The sequence below is a fragment of the Mercurialis annua genome, linkage group LG6 (genome assembly GCF_937616625.2).
Source record: "Mercurialis annua linkage group LG6, ddMerAnnu1.2, whole genome shotgun sequence".
Classification (NCBI taxonomy): domain Eukaryota; kingdom Viridiplantae; phylum Streptophyta; class Magnoliopsida; order Malpighiales; family Euphorbiaceae; genus Mercurialis; species Mercurialis annua.
In genome coordinates this window covers 9,017,861-9,037,761 of record NC_065575.1, presented here as the reverse complement: position 1 = coordinate 9,037,761, position 19,901 = coordinate 9,017,861, and the positions used below count along the sequence as shown (strand labels likewise).

At 35.7% G+C, this 19,901-nt stretch overlaps 3 protein-coding genes across 17 annotated transcripts; 2 read left to right on the top strand and 1 right to left on the bottom strand.

Annotated features, from left to right (window-relative positions):
- Nucleotides 1–969: 969 nt before the first annotated feature.
- Nucleotides 970–8,152, top strand: LOC126653410 (putative F-box/kelch-repeat protein At1g15680). Of its 15 annotated transcripts, none has more exons than XR_007632229.2 (10): nucleotides 2,606–4,106; nucleotides 4,202–4,272; nucleotides 4,928–4,981; nucleotides 5,388–5,489; nucleotides 5,594–5,709; nucleotides 6,215–6,327; nucleotides 6,413–6,554; nucleotides 6,720–6,978; nucleotides 7,246–7,415; nucleotides 7,497–8,152. XR_007632229.2 is itself a non-coding variant. In XM_050347303.2 (2 exons), exons 1-2 carry the CDS (start codon nucleotides 1,047–1,049, stop codon nucleotides 4,961–4,963), a joined length of 798 nt encoding a protein of 265 aa, XP_050203260.1. In that variant the 5' UTR covers nucleotides 970–1,046; the 3' UTR covers nucleotides 4,964–5,379. The 15 variants fall into 15 exon arrangements, 2 of the variants coding, with proteins under 2 accessions (XP_050203260.1, XP_050203259.1); XR_007632230.2 differs by having other exon boundaries at nucleotides 7,246–7,384; nucleotides 7,497–8,031; XR_007632227.2 differs by lacking the exon at nucleotides 7,246–7,415 and having other exon boundaries at nucleotides 6,215–6,332; nucleotides 7,455–8,152.
- Nucleotides 8,153–13,074: 4,922 nt separating this feature from the next.
- On the top strand, nucleotides 13,075–14,031 carry LOC126653409 (VQ motif-containing protein 20). The gene has a single exon (XM_050347300.2). The coding sequence runs from the start codon at nucleotides 13,140–13,142 to the stop codon at nucleotides 13,845–13,847; it is 708 nt and encodes a 235-aa protein (XP_050203257.1). The 5' UTR covers nucleotides 13,075–13,139; the 3' UTR covers nucleotides 13,848–14,031.
- Nucleotides 14,032–14,742: 711 nt separating this feature from the next.
- LOC130015681 (uncharacterized) lies at nucleotides 14,743–18,843 on the bottom strand. Its single transcript, XM_056106320.1, has one exon. The coding sequence runs from the start codon at nucleotides 18,841–18,843 to the stop codon at nucleotides 14,743–14,745; it is 4,101 nt and encodes a 1,366-aa protein (XP_055962295.1).
- Nucleotides 18,844–19,901: the final 1,058 nt, after the last annotated feature.

Below are 19,901 nucleotides of genomic sequence, written 5' to 3'. Positions count from 1 at the left end.
AATATTTAAATATAAAATATCTTATAAGTAATTTGAATAATAAACTTTACGGATAATTGATTATATCTCGAATGAGTTTTCGGGTTCTAAACAGAAAACACAACTATGTTGAAGCATCCGTACTTCTTAGGCCAAAATAGTGATATAAAATCATGTCAAAATAACTAAAATTATTATTGATTCATAATTTTAAATATTGATTCATTATCTTAAAAAATATTAAAACTCTTAATAACGAAATCAAATATCACACAAAAATGAGAAAAACATTTGTGTGACTTCAAAATAGAATTTTTAGGGACCTGTTTGGTTCAACTGTTTCTTCTATCTGGTGGCTGTTAGTTGTTAGACCATAAATATTTGGTGAAATTTAATTAACTGTAGCTGTTTATATATAAAATAACCGTAAAAGACATACTTTTACTTTTATTTATTAAATTATGAATATATTATATTATATATTATTTAATAAAAATATTAATAATTATTTTTTTATAAGAAGCAATATTTAGTTTAAACTTATTTAGATATTCTTTTAATAAATTTATAATAAATTTTTTAAAAATTATTAAATTGTAGTTGTTTTAATATAAATAAAATAATTTTATATAATTTATGAATGATTAGAGTATTTAAAAATATTAAATAATTTTATATATTAAAAAACGATATATTTTAGTAGGGGTAATTTTGTCAAAATAATTAAAAATATTGAAACAGCTATCAGTTGTTGGCAAAAAACTCCAAAATAAAGCTTTTCAAACATCAGTTGTTGGAAATTCAAAAAGCTCCAAAAAATTCTTAACAAATTCTCGCCAAATATTTTGGTGGAGTTTTTTAAAAAATAAAAGTTAAAAACTCCACCGAAAAGTTGAACCAAACATCCTAAAATAATTTTTGATAAAACAAGCAAATTTTGTTTTTTGGAATATCATTTTAATATTTCGTACTAAGTTGAGGGGTGAATTAGTCATTTGCTCACTACGGTTGGACTGCAATCCGAAAATAAACAATTTGTTTTCCCGGTGTCAATCTCTGTGTCTTGAATGGGCGGCTGCGGCGGCGAAGGTGAAAGGAAGGAAATAAGTGCGTCTATGAACAGAGTACTGCGGGATGATTTGTTGGTGGAGATTCTGCATAGAGTTCCTTGCAAATCCGCCTTCCAGTGTAAGTCTGTATGTAAGAAATGGCGAGACCTAATTTCATCAAAGTATTTCCTTAATCGATTTGACCGCCACCACCGTTCCGATCATGAGAAAAAAATTCAAGAATTAGGGAATTTCTCCGTCGAATACTTTTTTCCTCATCTGTTCTTCAATCCTTCCGAGTATAAACATCAAATTTCTTTTGATTTCTTACCCTTCTTCAATTCACTACCAGAAAAAACAACTCATTTTATTGCGGGTGCAAGCAACGATCTGTTCTTGTGCACGGAGGATCTGCAAATTCAAGACCAACCGGTGTTTTATGTCTGCAATCCCATCACCAAGCATTCCATTGCTCTCCCTCCACCACCTCCTCGTACCGTGTTGGATGATATCTCCGATGCATTTCTTGGTTCGGCTGTGTTTGGTTTCTCGTCGTACAACACAAAATTCACGGTGGTTCGAGTTCTTCTTCCTGTTACAGGTAAGAGAGAACTTTTTGAGTTTCAGGTTGATGTATTTTCTTCCGACACCGGAAAATGGGCACGTTTGATTGCCGCATCTCCAAAACCCCTTATGTGGTGCTCTGGAACTCCGGCCGTCTACTATCGCGGGTTGCTGCATTGGGTTTCTGTGTTTGGAAAGCAGATTGTTGTTTATGATGTGAGTAAAAACAGCTTCTCGTTCATTATTGCTCCTCCTCATAATTTCTTTAGAGATGTAGCAATGTTACTTGCTTTATCCTCAGAGGTTCTCTATATGTGTCAATTGCGTTATGATAATGATAGCACTCTGAAAATGTGGAAACTGAATTACTTGAACAACAACGAGCAGCCCGAGTGGGTATTCGAGGGCCAATTTGAGTTAGAAGAGTTCATCCGCCATGGCCCTAGTTGGATGAAAGATTTGCGACTCTACCGAGTGATTGCTATCCATCCATATGATCACAGTATTTTATATTTGGGTGGTGGTGTTCGAAGACAGCATGTTGTTTCTTGCAATTTGAGAACCAAAACCTTGAAATTGGCATATGAGTCTTCAAATGATTACCTCTGTAATACTGTTTATATGATGGGACTTCAATTGTGGCCAACTCTTATATCTCCAATTCCTTAAATTGCTATCTGCTTAGGTCTATGCTTTTTCAGTCTTATCTTGAGTCATTGTAGTCTTGGCTTCTCCTACCTTATTTAGGATAAACTATGTCTTGTTTACTTCTATTTAATTCCATTTTTAGCCAATTACAACTTTGTTGTTAATTTTCAAATAGTTATACTTCTATTACTATATTTTGGCTGCTAGTTGCTCTGTTTTGCTATTTATGACTGAGCCATCATGAATAGCTGAAGAATGAAGACCGATCTATGATTGATTATAAAAATCTATGGAATTTGCATTGACAACCATTTGGAACAAAATTTATCAAAGAGTTGTTAAATATGCAACATCTCCAAGTAAGTGAGCATTATAGTGAAATAATTATTTCTGTTATACCAAATTTATTCTACAGCTTCTTTTTTCTGCAGTAGTTTAATATCAAAATTGTTACATATAACATATTCCTTTGTGTTGCTTATGATATGCCTTAGATAGCACGGACACTTTATTCAATCAACGTGTTCCGTTTTGGAAACGTTTCAGACACGAAACTTCATCTTTTACACAGAAAATCTTAAAGTAACACCATTTTACCGTGTCCAATCCTAGTGTCCCGTGTCCGTGTCCGTGTCCGTGCTACCTAGGATATGCCTACTGAAGTAATGGTGCCATGATTTGTGGGAATTATTTGGAATCTTTGGAACATGTTTGAGTTTGGGTACCTTAAACCTTTTGAGAATTATTTGGCCAAAATATGTACAAAACAATTTACTTGTTTATTGTAATAACACGGGTGGGCAGGAGTGACTATATTTCTCACTAAAGCAAGGAAATGAGAGCAACATAATTTAATTTTGACCCAATCTAACAGCCAGATTCAAGAAAATTGCTTGCTTGATTTTATACTATATAATGAATTAAATCATTTTCATTAAATAAAATGAGTAAATTAATTCCCAAAGTCAAAAGCATTCACATCATTTTAAATAGAACTGCTATTACTTGACTATGCTTGCGCAGAGTTAGGTATCTGATCTTTTCTAAATGCAACGTCAACTGGTAGAAGAAGTAATTGATCGACCATGTCAAAACTAAAGCAATTTTACTTACAAGCCTGGATATCATGAAATTTGATGATAGTGCTTACCACTTGTGTGCTCATTTTCTGAGATAGCAACTTTGTTCTGGTAATAAATTAACTTTTTCCCTTTAAAAACTATAAGTTGTGTTCAAATGGTCATTTTATTGTTCCTTTATAGTTTTCTGACCTCAGTTAAGGATAAAATGAATTATTGTCAGCTTGGTTTTAGTAAAAACTAATACTACTAGAGTTTTAGTGCTTGTCACATTGCAACAGCTTTGAAAAGTATTTGCTTATTCATATTATATCATTTCAGGCTAAGAATCTGAGCACAATTGGAAAACCTCAGAGAAGAGGATACTGTAACTTAGAAAGTCATTGGCTTTTATCTTCAAATGCTTTCCATGTTAAAATTGCTGCATATTCTACTCATTCGTTCTGTTTTCCAGAAACACCCGAGCTCTGCTCAAGATCAAAGTTACTTCATATACCATGGATTCAATGGAAAAAACATCTCATATTGCCAAGTTGGTCGCGCTTTCTTGCAATTGTCTGCCCTAATGTCTTATTAGAGTTATCAAACATCTCATATTGCCAAGTTGGTCGCGCTTTCTTTCCTCTCCCATTCAAGTTCAACAAGTCATCATCCGACAGTTCTCAATCTCTTTCGACTTTCATTTTCTACCAACTTTGTTTTCGCTATTGATCCTGAGAGACATGCTCTTGGTGAGAAATCTGGATATGGTGGCCATGGTTTTATCTTTAGTATCTTGCCATCTTTGGTAATAGATCGATTAATCTTTTTTGATATAATCGTTCCTTTCAAATTGCCCTTATGAAGTTTTTTAGTTTAGTTTAATTGGAGTTGTCATTTTAGGTTTTGATTTTGGGGATCCGGTGCAATCCCTCTTTGCCTAGCAACTGCGACAATTTGTTGAGGATTATCATGTAAGCTGAAGTTGTTTGTTTCTTATTATATTCATTTTGATTGATCTGAGGTGTTTGTGTTTTTATTTTCTATCGATTTGATTATTATTTTAGGTTAAGTGATTATTATTAGGTTTAAGTCTGTTTTTGGTGGATTACTATTGGCATCTGCATTTAGGGTTTGAGATTCAGTATTTATTGTTATTTGGTTTACTTTCAATTAATGATATAAGTTGGTGAAAAATGAGCGTGGTGGGGTTTGATTTCGGCAATGAGAGCTGCATTGTTGCAGTTGCAGGCAAAGAGGGATTGATTTTGATTTTATTTTAGGTTTTGATTTTGGGGATCTGGTGCAATCTGCTGATAGCCTGGTGTCTACACTGTTACTGATCTTAAAGTTAGTCCAGAGGATTTTTCTAGACTGTTTCTGTCATTTTCTGTTCGTCTCGCAACAAATTTTCAGCTCGTTTGAACTGCTATTAATATGTTCTGTAGTGTTCTTTTCTGAGTTGATTCCGTTTTTCCAGAAGCTTAGTTCTTTTCAATTTAAAATCTTTGTTCTTGGTTTTGAACTTCAACTTAGAAGTTTCAATATATGTAACTTCATTCTTTTGTACGTTATCCTTGAAATATGGCTTATTTGTTACTTATGCTGTGCAACTTTCTGCTGATGCAGCTGATCAAGTGTGCTGAATTGTGGATGAAACCGTGAAAGAGTTGGCTGGTTTAAGTAAGATTTTAAGATTTGTATCATTAATTCCCTTGACATTTGTTTCAGTTTTGGTAAGTGCTATAATTTTGCTGGTTTAAGTAAGATTCAACTTCATATGTCTACTATAATAGGTTATGCCGTTAGTACTTGAGTGGGTTCTTTAACTGCAACTAGTGAAATTTAAATAAGACACTCTATACCTCTTCAATTTAAACTGTGCCTATTTGTGAGAATTTGTAACTTGAGATAAGTTATTTTTCTTTGTTAAATAAATGTTTTAGTAAGCTTGATAATGAACCTTTTACTTTCAAATTAGATAGTAATGTGGAATGTGTTAGCATGAATATGTTTTGGTTACGTTGTCTTTGACTTGCAATTATATGTATTAAAATGTTGCTTTTTCTGCTTTAAATTACTATTGCAGGAGAGAATGTTATCTTCATTGCTTTGGGCACACTGCTCCTCCCATATTATTTGAAAACTGAAATTCATATGCAGACCCAATGGAGTTTACAAATTTGCCAAGGTGTGTATCCTTTTTTTTTTGAATTAAATAAATAATTCACATTTCTAGCCAACTTGGATTGTCATGACGCATCAATTAACATTTGTTTTTGGTTTGTCAAATAGATGGTAGGTCGCCTTTTGCATCCACAACTTTGCATGTCAGGGAATAGTCGCCTTCTCAGATCTTTTAGTCCTCAATTTACTTATATCAAGTCTAGAGCTCTTTTGACAATTGATGAGTATGATTTACATTGCATTGCTTTTCGTGTTTCAATATGACTTGGAGTAGAAATTGATTTGTAGCTTCATGGCTTACATTCTTGCTAGAATTAAATGACTTTTCTCTTTGTATCTATAAGAAGCCAGTTAAGGGAAAGAAAATCAATTAGATTAAGGCTAGAATATTTAAATCAGACAGAGTTTTGATTATGAGTTCATACTACGCTTCAAGAAGTTGTTTTTGGAGTAAAAAGAGGCACGGAACTGGATAACATCATCCGTAAATGTACATAGTAGAGTGTCTTGGATTATAATATAGTTTAAAATCCATAGTAGAGTTTTAAAATTTGTAATTATATTTGCAGGTTATTAGTGTCTCTTCCCTTTTTTAATATCTAATGGAACTCCTTTCATCTCCTTAGATAAAATAGTTATATTATATAGGATAGAATTATTGATGCTTGCACTCCATAATGTTGAATTGGAAGCTAAAGTGATTGTTATTTCTGTTGTTTCTGGAGCTAGGAAATTATAATCCATTGATCCAATTAATGAAAAGCCTACTTCAGCTGAATTTGCAATCTGCGCACATCAACCGGAGAAGTGAAGGAAAAAATTATAGAGACACAATCTTCTGTGTAAGGTCCTTGCCTGTTTGTCTTGCAAATTTTACAGGATCCGCCTGTTTCAAAGATATTAATATTTTATGCTTTTTCGTTGCAGATGTCCTTATTATCATAGAAGGCTCGCATTAGAGCACCTTGCTTTAATGAGATCTTCAATTTCCGTCATTAGTATAATGAGGCGAAGGTAGTTGACATGGAAATCGCAACTACACCAATGCCAGAAAATTCAGAATATAATGGTTTGACTTTCTTCTCACTTTTTCTGATCTCTCACCTATCCTTCTCCCTCTCACCATGTTCAAGTTGCTTTTACCCTTTGTTTGGTTCAATTATTCTTAGTGAATTACTCATTATGTCTAGTTCAAATATATCGATACATTCTTATGATGAATTTATCATTGCAGATTAAATTTGAGGTGCTCATTTTACTTGAATTTAAATGCACATACTTAATTCTATAAACAATAGCAACACTACACCAAAAGTTTGGTGCTCTGGTAGATTCTTTGAAGGTAGTGTTTCCGTATGTGCATGTGTTATTTACTTCAATGGCTGGCGGTGAATTATATCTTACCAACTTTTGTTTAATGTTATTCTGCGTTTCTATTCCGGCCACACATTTTTGTTCTGCTGAGGCGCTGTTTCCATGACGGTGATGACGAGGTGAGTTTTCTTTGCAATATGTAATAATTTGATAAGTTGCACAGCAATAATAAAAATGATAATTTTTGAAATGACAAAGTCTTCAAATTAAATGTTACCTTTCTGAGTCTGGTACCTTTGTGGGGTTTGAACTGTAGGAAATAACATTTAATGATACAACTCCGACAATGATGGTCTTAAAACTTATAGTTCAAAGAGGGCATCATTTTCTTTAGCATGTGCCTCTCTTACTTTTTATGTAAACTCACTGGTGACTATTCTAAGCAGATGAGAACAAGATCAAGGAACCAACTTAATCTTCATCTAATAGCCTGCAAGCACCTTAGGAAAATACCGTGCTTAAGGATATAATTTACGGCGTGAATTATATCCTTAAGCACACAGTAGGTGATGGTGGAGTAGCAAAGTAATAGATGCAATTGGATAATTTTGAATGAGTAAATTTATACTATCTCGTGCTTTTATTATCCATACAGGAGCCCTCGGAAGAGACTTTTGACATTAATTTATGTGCCCAGGGAAGTTAAATCTCGGCTGCTTGTAGAAAAGAAGGCCCCAGGCAAGAAGCCAACTGGTCTTGCTGCTCCTCCATCTGGTCCACCAACTACTGTTGATGCTTGTGAAAGTATTTTTTCTTCTATTCCAAACTCCAAGGAAGCAATAGTAAGAATGCAAGGGAAATAAAATAGTTTGACACAGGTGGAAAATGCAAAAGATTTAGCTATGTTTTTGAGATGTTTGTACTGTACTAACGGGAACTTCAGTTTCAGACCTGAAAACGAGGTTTCGGTCGAAATGAGCATGTCGACGCTCCAGTAAAATGTTTAAAAGTTTTAGAAACTTGTTTTGGGAATTTAGTGACTTTATTTAGAAAGGTGGATTTGAGTCATAGCATAGTTGGGATCAGGAAATCCTTTAATAATGGCAATTCGTGGTTTTCCTGATTTATGTGTTTTTGCGTGTTTTGGTGTAATCGAGTGTTTTCCTTGTGTGTGGTTTGTCTCGATGATTTTGTTTGTTAGAATTCTAGAGTTAGATGTGGTCGTTGTCGTATCGTTTGTTAACTTAATCGATTTGTATTAGACCCGCCTATATCGAGGGAGTCGGAGTCGAGGTAGATCTCGAAGAGCGATCTAGTGATGGAGATTGTACCGTGATTACGCGGTTTTTATGAGTTTTATTTGTTAAATTTACTTTTATTAAGTAAAATATTTTAATATATTCAAAATAGTTTTCGAACAAGTCGTATGGAAAACATGGAACGTGCTACCGAATGAGCGTCATTAGGACTGCGTGCCCACCACTAATAATCGATTTAGGAATGTGGATTTATACGTGTATTGAGGATATTCAATTGTTGTAACGATGTGCTTAATTGATTAACTTCTCGGGTTTCATTATGCGATGTACTCGATTGATTAACTTCTTGTGCTTCATTATGCGATGTACTAGATTGATTAACTTCTCGGACTTCGCTAGTGATGTACTCAGTGGATTAATTTCTCGGGCTTCACAACTTGTGGATTAAGTGAAGTCGGTGATGTACTCGATAAATTAATTTCTCGGCCTTTCTGATTCCTTGGATTATGGAATTGGATTATGGGTTAACAGATTAATCGGTGAGTGTACTCGATGGATTAAGTTCTCGGGTTTCACGATCACTTGAATTCAATGATACTATGTGATATTACGGTTGAGGTTTAGAGTTCCATTAATTTCTGTGCCGATAGATATATGTACTACTGTTTTAGTTTTTGAAAATAATAATTAAATATAACTTAAAGAACTCACTCAGTTTTGACTGATCCCGTTGTTGTTCCCATTTTCAGGTTTTATCGAGTAAGCTATTGGACTTCCATTTTCACTTTGAAGATTCGGTTTTCAAAAGAAGTTGAGTCGTTTTAATTGTAGACCGTAGTAATTGTCAGACATCGAGTCTATTTGTTGTATTTGCTTACGGTTTATTTTTACGCACTCTATTGTAAAATGTTTTATTTAAATGGTTTTGCTTTCTCTATCTCACGTTTTAAATGTTTATGCTTGCGATGAGATGAGAGTGGGGGTCTCAGTTTTTCTTCAATCATGTGGTTGTATTATTTGTTTGTTTATGTTATTTGTCATTTTCCGAGTCTTACTACGAGTTCCGGAGCAACCACTTTTGTTCCTAGCGCTAGTTGCGATGTCATGAAATCGGGTCGTGACAAAGTTGGCATTAGAGCAATAGTTCAGTAGACCTGATCATTGTGAGCTGATTGTTGTGTAGTTTGTGCTTAAGTGTGTTGTCAGTTGTCGTGTTTTAGGAACTACTACGTAATTAGGAGTCAAAATCTTGTCTTTTCACGTAATCGTTTTCTCTCGATTCTTCCATAACCGATAGGGCATGGGCCGTCTATCGTGAGATGTTATGATTGGTGTTTGGGTTAAGCGTATTTATGTGATGTTTTGTTTATATGTTTTATGGTAGATGGTATGATTACGTGTTTTGTTTTACAATGTTTCGTAATTATGCAAAGTGGTTTTGGCTTGGCACGTGTGTTGACACGGTAGCCGGATGGTTTATTTTGGCACGATATCCTAGGGTGTGGTTTCGTTGCTTAGTTAGATAAGAAAAGAGTTTTTGTATTTTTGAGATTAACGTATGGCTAAAATATTTTAAAGATTATTTTACAAAAAATAATAATTTGATTCATGATGTTTCGTTGTTTTGGTATTTTTACTGTTTGACCATGCTCTAAAATGTCGACATTGAATGTCGTTGGTAATATGTTATATACATCATGTTTGGCAGCATGTTTGAGAATTGTTTGATTACATGCTTTGTGTTATATGGTTAGATACGTGTAGTAATACACTTGTTCCAACATGTTGTTTTTGGCTGTGCGCTGTTTTTTTATCGATACTTGAGCTATCGAATTGGTCATATGATTAATAAGTTGTACTCATTGGAGCGGTTTACATGTATAGTGGTACACATGTTATGATGTATTGATTCACATGCTTTCTCATATGTTAAATGTTTGGTGAATTATTTGAGACATATTTATATGGTAGCAGTTTACGAAGCATGTTTTCATGTTTGGCACGGTTGCTTGATACATGATAGATTGACATGATACCTAGGTATTCTATATGCGCCAGTGGGACGTAGATCATGGAATTGTGATGTTGCATATCTATTGATTGAAGCCATGCTACGTGTTGATCTCTGTTATTTTCTTTTCGAATATGTTGTTACATGCCCGTTTTCGATGTTTGATACATCGATAGTAGTATGAATTGTTTGCCATGTTAGTAGTAACATGATGTTTGGATAATAGGATGTTGCATATTCGTTTTCCGTGATAACATGTTAGATGATCACGTGTTATATTTGTTATATGTTGGGTTTATATGCGGGTTAAATCATGCTTGGGTGGTTTGGGGTTATGTGAGAGTCATAACTTGTTTATTTGTTTGTTTAGTATGCCTCGCGTGTGTGTTTTGGAAAATGACGTCTGTTGTTCGATCTCTGTTATGTCGTGTGGGTAGCACTCGAGGTCGTTTTAGCATGTTTTGTGTTGGCATAGTCTCGATTGTTGTGTTGTGCTGTTTTGGTGAGTCGAACCTTAGTGTTGACTCTCGTTTTGATTTTTAAATGTCGAGATCTGGTAGCGCTGGGATTGGTCCATCGATTTATGAGGATCGAGAGTATCGTACTCTAAATTTTAAATTGAAAAGTCCATTTTTAATTAAGTGGTGGTTCAAATATTCGGTCTAATTTGATTAATAAATATATGAGGGTTTTTATAATTTGTTTTACTGAATAAATTTAACTTTGTCTACTTATCATCATTAGATGGACTCCGATCACTTTTATTTTCACTTCGATTTGTGATAACAACCAAGATGGAACAGCTGCAAACAACTTGATAATCTCCATGTCCCCAAGGTCGACCACAATGATTGTTGATAAGAAACTCAATACTTTTTCCAGACCGCAACAGTCCAACTCGGTCATATGGTAACCATAAGAGGGCCGAATACAATCATCCCCGAAGATCCCAAACTCACTGAAATATCCTCGGATAATAGTTTCCTCAGATGACATCTTCCTCAGATAATAACTTTCACATAATACATCCAACGCGCCGAAGACGAACGCAAAAATACAGCAGAGAATTGTTGGAAACTAACAGACTAATCCTGACAAATAACGACTTTAACACTCACAAAGCTGACAGAGTAAGCACAAAAGGCACATAGAGAGTACGGACTGACAAAACCTACCTCGTACCATATCCCGAAAAGTCAACATATAAATAAGAAACAGGAATGAAGACAAAGGGTAATACGCATTTTCTAAACTAAAACTATACTTCTTTCACTTCTCTCTTCTTTCTCTCACTAGAAACTTACTTGACCGTCGTAGAGGTCTGCCGGAATTCCCTTTCGGCACCCTTCTAACGGTTGTGTTCCTTTGTTCGCATATCCCTTAGCCGAAAAGACTCCTCAGAAGACGCCCGGATAATTTACAAGTTATCAATTTGCTTTTCTTTTTTTAATAAAATTAGCTCAATCTAATTTAAAAAAAAAAAACCTAATTAAATTCGTTCCCTAATTAAAATGATTGATATACTCAAAAAAAAGTTAAGATGATTAATAATATACGTGTAATAAATGTTATGAATGTGACCAAAAGCGGGTAAACAGAATGAGGAGCAATCTTACTATTAACTAACTTTTTAATTTTTCCGCCAATTGCGTCGCAGATGCCCAACTCACCTATATTTATGTTTTAACGGCCACGCAGACCCACCTCTTTTAAGTTGCCATTCCAATACTCAAGGAGATTATGCCACCTCATCCCAATTTTAAATCAAACCGCCTAAAATTACTTGGCAGCTAGGTAGCACGGAAACGGGAAACGGGAAACGGAAACGATACGAAACGGACACGGGGAAACAAAAAATTTTTTAAATGAAGGACACGAAACGTGGAGGAAACGTGTAAATAACAAAAATATAGGGATATTTATAAAAATATTATCTAAATATTTATCATAATTAACAAAATAATTCATTTTAATATACTAAATATTTAAAAATTTATAAATATATAAAAAATTATAATATAATTCAACACAAATAAGTATATTTGATATATTGTGGGCAATACGAATGTAAAATTTATGGGTAACTAGTTAAATTTTTTTACTTGTGGGTAATAATTTTAAATTTTTTACAAATTTTAAATTTTTATTATTTACAGAAACGGCCCGAAACGTTTCGTACGGGTGTCCAAGAGTTTCCGGTTTCCAAAACGTTTCCGAAACGGGAAACGCAACTTTATCGAAGTTTCCGTGCTTCTTAGCTTGGCAGTGGCACTTCCCTGATGCAGCACAATTCTTTCACATGTTTAAATTTTGTATCCCATCAAAATACACTTGTCATGTCCTTATAATCTTTTAAAATTTTGCAAAAAAACAATTACATCCCTCAATTATGAAAATTATTTCCCCCCCCCCCCCTAAATTTTAAAAATTGATTGATAAATTTAGAATTTTAAATAAATGTTAATTTGAATTTAATTTTATAAAATGATCAAATTACTCTCGTAATGTTATTTTTTTAAGAATATAACATTCTAATTAATAATTTTTAATTAATACTTTTATCAAACAAATTTATAAAAAAGTGAATTAATATGTTTTAAATTATAAGATTAAAAACACATATTATTTATTATAATTATTTTAAAGATAATTTATGTTCGAGCAGAGAAAATATTATTTATAGATATAAGATTATGTTCACACTAGTATTTTTTAAAAAAGTAGTTTATATTTAACTATTTATATCTTATTTCTATCTCTTTTAAATTCTGTTAACTATTTCAGTGACACATTTTAACCATTTTAACATAATAAATAGAAATTCAACAATATTTAACTATCTAGATTATTATAATTTAGGTATTAATTAAATAATATATTCTAGATAAACAAAATATATATTTGATTTCACATTTAGTGTTATCTTTTGATAACACATTACCTACTCACCACCCATCAATCAAATCATAACCACAAATTCAGGTGCACATTTTGCTCTTATATACCCTTCAAACAAAAATTATTTTTCTCTCAAAACATTTCAAATACTAAATTTTTTTCACCATAAACAATGAGCCCTACACCTTCATTTCATGATCACCATGCAAAAACCAGCATTAACGTGAGTCTATGTCCTCCGCCGCTCAAAATCAATAAAGACTCTCACATGATCAAGAAATCCTCCTCCTCCTCATTGTCGTCGCCGCCGTCCTCTTCCTCCTCCTCCTCGGGTTCCTCCTCCGCGGTGGCTGGCCCGGCTAAGCCGCCTCAGCAGCAACGTCATCCGGTCATAATCTACACACATTCACCGAAAATAATTCATACACATCCTCGGGATTTCATGGCATTGGTGCAGAAACTCACCGGAATATCACGTACGGACGACGATGATGAGCGGAAGCCTCAAGTTGTTAAGCAAGAAAAAGGTAACCCTACATCGGAGGAAGATAAAAAGAATTTAAAGATCGTTGGAAATGAAGATAATGAGTCATCGTCGGTTATCACCGACGAGAATTCGGCGATCACCGGCGACGGTTCACAGGTTAATTCTTGTTTTGTGCCTCCGATATTTGAGCCGCCGAATCCTTATATGACGAATATTCCGGTTTTTACACCAAATTCAGCTGATTTTTTATGTGCAAATCAGCACCATCATCGCCGTCAGCCATTTTATAGTTATACAGATTCTTTATATTTTACCTCACCGGCTAACATTAGGAGCTCCATTTCGTCGTCGCCGTCGCCATTGGAGGGGATAAACGAGTTCCGTGAATATTAGATAAATTACCATTTTATTCATTTTATTGTTATTATTTTCAGATAGATCCAATAAGTTCAGATAGAATTTGTTATTTTAAGAATAAATTACAAGTTATAGACTTATAGTTAATAAATTACAACAGGAAAAGATAGATTACTTATTTTTTATTTACTTGATTCATATTAAATTTCTTTTATTTTTAGTTTATTGTGTTGTTTCATTTTCTGGGTTAATTTGAAATTTTGAATTCATTGCTGGGTGTATGAAATGAGATGTTTAGTTTTAAAAGAACATTTTAAATTCACCAGATAAGAACAGATGATAATTTAACGTTATTGGATCAAGTTTAAACATAAAAAATAGCAACTAAAATATTATCCTGTCTTTAAATGAAATATGAAATTTTTTAAAAGAAGATTTATAGATAAGATAATACATATGCACAGCAAATAGAAGAGCTACATAATAATATAAAGAGTTGGCTGTGGACAGCCTTTTTTTGATCTTAAATTTCAAATTATATAACATATTACTAGCAGTTTTTCTTTTTATCATCGGGGAAATAAAACGCTTGTGGGAGAAAATGAATACAAACTTTAATAGAATGTAGCTTATATATCGCTTATAAAATCTGAATTATAACTCATAAATTCTAGTTCTACATGTACATGTAAGTTTGTAAAATGAGACCTTTTACATACACTACAAGAAATTAGGTTTCTAGGGACCAAATATTGCGAAGAGACCTATATAAGGTCGCAATAATTAAATATGCTAACTGCGGCCGTATTTTTTATATAGTCGAAAAATATTAAATCACATCTAAATTTTTTGACAACACCTATTTCCATTTATAATACGGCCGCTATAGATTATGTTTTTTTTTTTTGAAATCCATAAAAGCTTTATTGAATCAAACTAGAGCTGAATGGTCAGCCAACACATAGCGAGTAATATCAGGAGGGACATGCCCCATCCATCTAGATCTAATGTGGTTTGCAGAAAAAGCTTTCCTAGCAAGCATATGAGCCACCACATTACTGTTCCTGTTAACATGAATAAAACCATTACAGTTTCTGTTCTTAACTAGTTCAAGGCAATCTTGTGCAATAAGACCCACACTATTACAAGGCAGATTAGTGTTGTTGAAGCTATCCACTGCAACTTTTGAGTCAGAGTTGATCACAAAAGGAGTAAGATTAGTCTCTGTTGCCAGAATAATGCCGTCCCTGATTGCACATGCTTCCCCTTCATCCACACCTGGTCTTCCTTCATACCTGCTACACTCTGCAGTCAGAACCTCTCCACGCCAGTCCCTAATGACCACTCCCGTAGTGAAAGTATCTTCTGCAAATCCAGCATCAACATTAACAGCAAACACATTTCCTCTAGGAGGCACCCATCTATTATCAGTAGCAGCCTCCCTGCCTACTTCTCTTCGCATCCCTCCACTAGTCTTCTTCTCATTAGCTGTTCTGAAGTCATCAACATAAGTAATGGCCCACTGAACTACCTGATCCCTGGGTTTATGATCCCCACCAAATAGCTTGGTGTTCCTAGCATGCCAAACTAACCAGAGAATGACACCAAAAACAGCAAAATCAGTTTTACTCAACACTAACTGAGCAGAAACCAGAAAGTCTTGGAGGCTCCAACTTCTACCAGGTTTTAACAAAGCAGAAGAAGGCCAGGAATTCCAAACCAACTTAGCTTCATTACAGAACCATAACGCATGAATACTAGATTCTATATCAGTCCCACAATTTGGGCAAGACACATCAATACACATACCTCTTCTCTGTAGATTAAGCCTCACTGGAATCCAGTTATGAAAGCACTTCCACAGGAACACATTGACTTTCAGAGGGACAGGATTTTTCCAAAAAGCTTTCCACCATTTCATAGCACCTGTAGAATCAGAGCTTGAAGCATTATATTTAACCTCCATTGCCAAATGGTACCCACTTCTCACTGTGAACTTACCCTTCTTATCATAATGCCACCTCCATCTGTCTGCCTGTCTAGTTCTCGCCAGAGGGATGCTGATTATACTTGCAGCCTCCTCTGTAGAAAAAGAGGCATGGATTAGCTCAGTATTCCAACACCCCTGCACCCTCATAAGAGAAACAACATGCGCATCTATATCAAGAACGGGCAAACTCTGAATTTTAAAGGATTTTTCCATAGGAACCCATTTATCCCCATAGATATGCACATTTTCCCCCGTTCCAATCCTCCATCTCAGCCCCTCACTAAGCAATTCTCTACCCCACATAATACTTTTCCACGTATAAGATGCAGTCCTAGGGCATTTAGCCTCCAAAAAGGAGCTATTTTTAAAGTATCTACCCTTAAACATTCTAGCCATCAAACTCTCTGGTTGATCCAGAATCCTCCACCCCTGTTTAGCAAGTAAACTTTTGTTAAAGCACTCCAAATCCCTAAATCCCAACCCACCTTTACATTTAGATCTACACAACAAATTCCACTTAGCCCAATGAATTCTTTTAGCCACATCACTACTCCCCCACCAAAATTTATTGCAAAGTCTTTCAATGGCATCGATAAGGGATTTGGGGAATTTAAAGCAATTCATAAAATAAGTAGGAATAGCTTGTACAACTGCTCTGATCAACACATCCTTACCTCCACCCGAGAACAGGGAGCTTTTCCAATCATTAAGTTTTTGCCATATTCTATCTTTAATGGATTGAAAGCTGTTACCTTTGCATCTTCCCACAGAGGATGGAAGACCAAGATACTTCTCATGACACTTAACTTCTGGGACATTGAAGATACTTTTGATTTCCTCTCTTGTTTCAGGCCTGGTTCCCTTTCCAAACGACAAAGCAGATTTCTCCATGTTTATAACTTGGCCAGATGCTTTGCTATACACCTGCAAAATCTCTTTAATCAAACTACACTCTTGGGAATTAGCCTTACAAAACAACAAGCTGTCATCAGCAAAAAACAAGTGAGAAATATGACACCCATCCCCAAACTTAATTCCAGAAATTAACTTCTTATTCACTGCACTGTTGATCATGCTTGATAATCCCTGTGCACAAATCAGAAACAAATAAGGGGATAACGGATCCCCCTGTCTCAACCCTCTCTCAGCTCTGATCTTTCCTTTAACGCTCCCATTTAACAGAAATGAAAACTGAACAGAAGACACACAACGCATAACTTTAGAAATCCATTGATCTCTAAACCCTAGCTTCCTCATCATTTGTTCCACAAAAATCCACTCGACTCTGTCGTAGGCCTTAGACATGTCTAGCTTTAAGGCCATCATCCCATCTTTCTTCTTTCGAGAATTCTTTATCACATGAATGCACTCAAAACCAATCAGGGCATTATCAATAATCTGTCTACCAGGCACGACAGCACTCTGTGCACTGTCAATAATACTGTCTAACACCATTCTAAGTCTATTAGCAATAGCCTTAGAAACAATCTTATACAACACATTGCATAAGCTAATAGGCCTAAAATGTGACATACATTTGGCATTCTTAATCTTGGGAATAAGAGAAATAATCGTCTCATTAATGCAATTAACTTCAATCTCACTATTCAGGATTAAGAGACAAACCTCAGTGATTTCCTTGCCCACCACCTGCCAATATCTCTGGTAAAACAGAGCTGGAAAACCGTCTTTGCCTGGTGCCTTTGTGGGGGCCATATCCTTCAGAGCTTTAACTATCTCTTCATCCCCAAATCTTTTACAGAGTGTGTCATTCATGCTTCCGCTAACCTCTGTTGTGACGTGCTTCAAAACTTCATCTATCTCCACGCTACTCGGTTTAGTAGACTCAAACATGGACTTAAAGTAACTCTGAATAATCCCTTCTATGGCTGCTGGTTCCTCCTTCCAAATCCCCAGTTCATCTTGCAAGCCTTTAATCTGATTTCTCGCCCTACGTTTCGTAGCTCTAAGCTGGAAGTATCTCGTGTTTTTATCCCCGTGAGCTAGCCAATCTGTTCTAGCTCTCTGCTTCCATCTCACCTCTTCCTCATGCAAAAGAGAGTCAAGGTCCCTCTCCATTTCTTTAACTCTATCAAAATTAAAATCAGCAGCAGGAGCATTCATCAAAACTCTCAGCTTTTCTCTCCTCGCTGCTATCTCCCTTTTCATCCCTTTGTTGGAATGATTATCCCATTTCTTGAAAACATCACTGCATCTTTTCAGCTTATGAGATATATCAACCACACTCCCTCCACTAGGGTTCCTCTGCCATTCTTTCTTCACAACCTCCGTAAATTCAGCTTTAAGAGCCCAAGCTTCTTCAAAGTGAAATCTACTCCCCCTTTTCCTCTTTCCTCGGTCACCACAATTTTCCTGCTTCCCACATAAAACTATCGGTCTGTGATCCGAGCCCCAAAAATCCAGATACTTAACTACACAGTCTGGATAAATTAGGTTCCAGTCCGAATTGACCACAAACCTGTCCAGCTTCTCTTTAACAACACCAGAGCCTCTATTTCCCCACCAAGTGACTTCTCCATCGCCGCAGCCCACATCAACAAGACCACAATCATTCAACGCTTCCTGAAAGTTGCGTATCAAAGAGGCAGCTTTAGGGGCTCCTCCTTCCTTCTCCTCTTCTTTAAGGATCTCATTAAAGTCTCCCCCACAAATCCATGGGCCATTAAACATAGCCCTAAGCCTATTCATCAACGTCCATGTATGAATCCTCTGAGCTTGAACAGGATTTCCATACACCCCAGTATACCTCCACTTATTAAGATTCTCATCCTCAACAAAACAGTCGATGTGAAATTTAGAGGAGCCCAGAATGGTTACCTTCGTACCTGAACTTCCCCACATCAACGCCAATCCACCACTTTTGCCCTCACAATCCACCGTGAACAGCCCTTCCATCTCTAAATTTCTGCAAACTCTTTCCATTCTCCTCTTATCCATTCTTGTCTCCATAAGGAACACCACATTAGGCTTGAGATTTTTGACATAATCTCTTAAAATATTGAACGTTCGAAGGGGGCCCATTCCCTGAACGTTCCAACTGAAAATTTTCATTGTGACCGGCAGTCCTGCTGAGCAGGTACCGCCGATAACTCCATAGAATTTTCGCCAAGAGCATAGTCTCCATCTTGAGATAACTTTCTTGGTACTTTTTCCCCACCTTCACCATTGCTATTCTCAATTAGGTCTCCAGAATCCCCAATTAGCACATTACTGCCGTTTGTTATATCCTTTAACGGCATAGAGTTTAAAATGTTACCGTTAAGTCTTTTAGTAAAAGGACTCCCCTTACTGACAGGCTTTTTCACCCCTCTTTGTTTGTCCTGAAGCTTAAGCCCACCTCTAGGCCCATTTTCCATCTTTCCTTTATGTTTAATGCGCGCTACTTTTTCAAAAATATCAGATTCATATTCCTTATCAATACAAACTTCCACCAAATCAGTAACCGTTGAGATTTTCTCCCCTCCCAACTGATTCGAGATTTGGGTAACAATCTCCTTTCCATCTCTGCCTTCCCTGAAATCAGCAACATTTCCTGATTTTCCTCCAGCCTCACCGAGATTTTCGTTTGTCACTTTCTCTTTCCCTACGACGCTTCTAGTGTTCAACAATGGCTTTTTTTCTGAGCCTCTACTCAATTCCATTCTTTCCGGCATCATCCCATCTCCTCTAACACGTTTGTTATTAAATCCTACTCTCTGCATAGGACCTGCCCTTATAGAAGCATTGTATTTGAAACCTTTAGGATCATTTCCCTGCTGTTTTCGACATTCAGCTAGAGGATGCCCTAACGTTCCACATTTGAAGCATAACTCCGGCAACCTTTCATATTTCAGAGCAGCAACAACCACCTTTCCAGTACTATCAACTTTAACCTTAAGGCCCCTCTTCAAAGGTTTTGTCACATCTACTTTCACCCGAACTCTAATGAATTTCCCAAGGCAATCTCCTGATGCGCCAGGATCCACCTCCTCCACCTCTCCAATCTGTCCTCCAGAGACCGACCTGCTTCCTTGGTCAAACAAACCAAAGGCAAGCCATGTATTTGAATCCAAAAGGAAATTGAATCAAATCTCAGATCC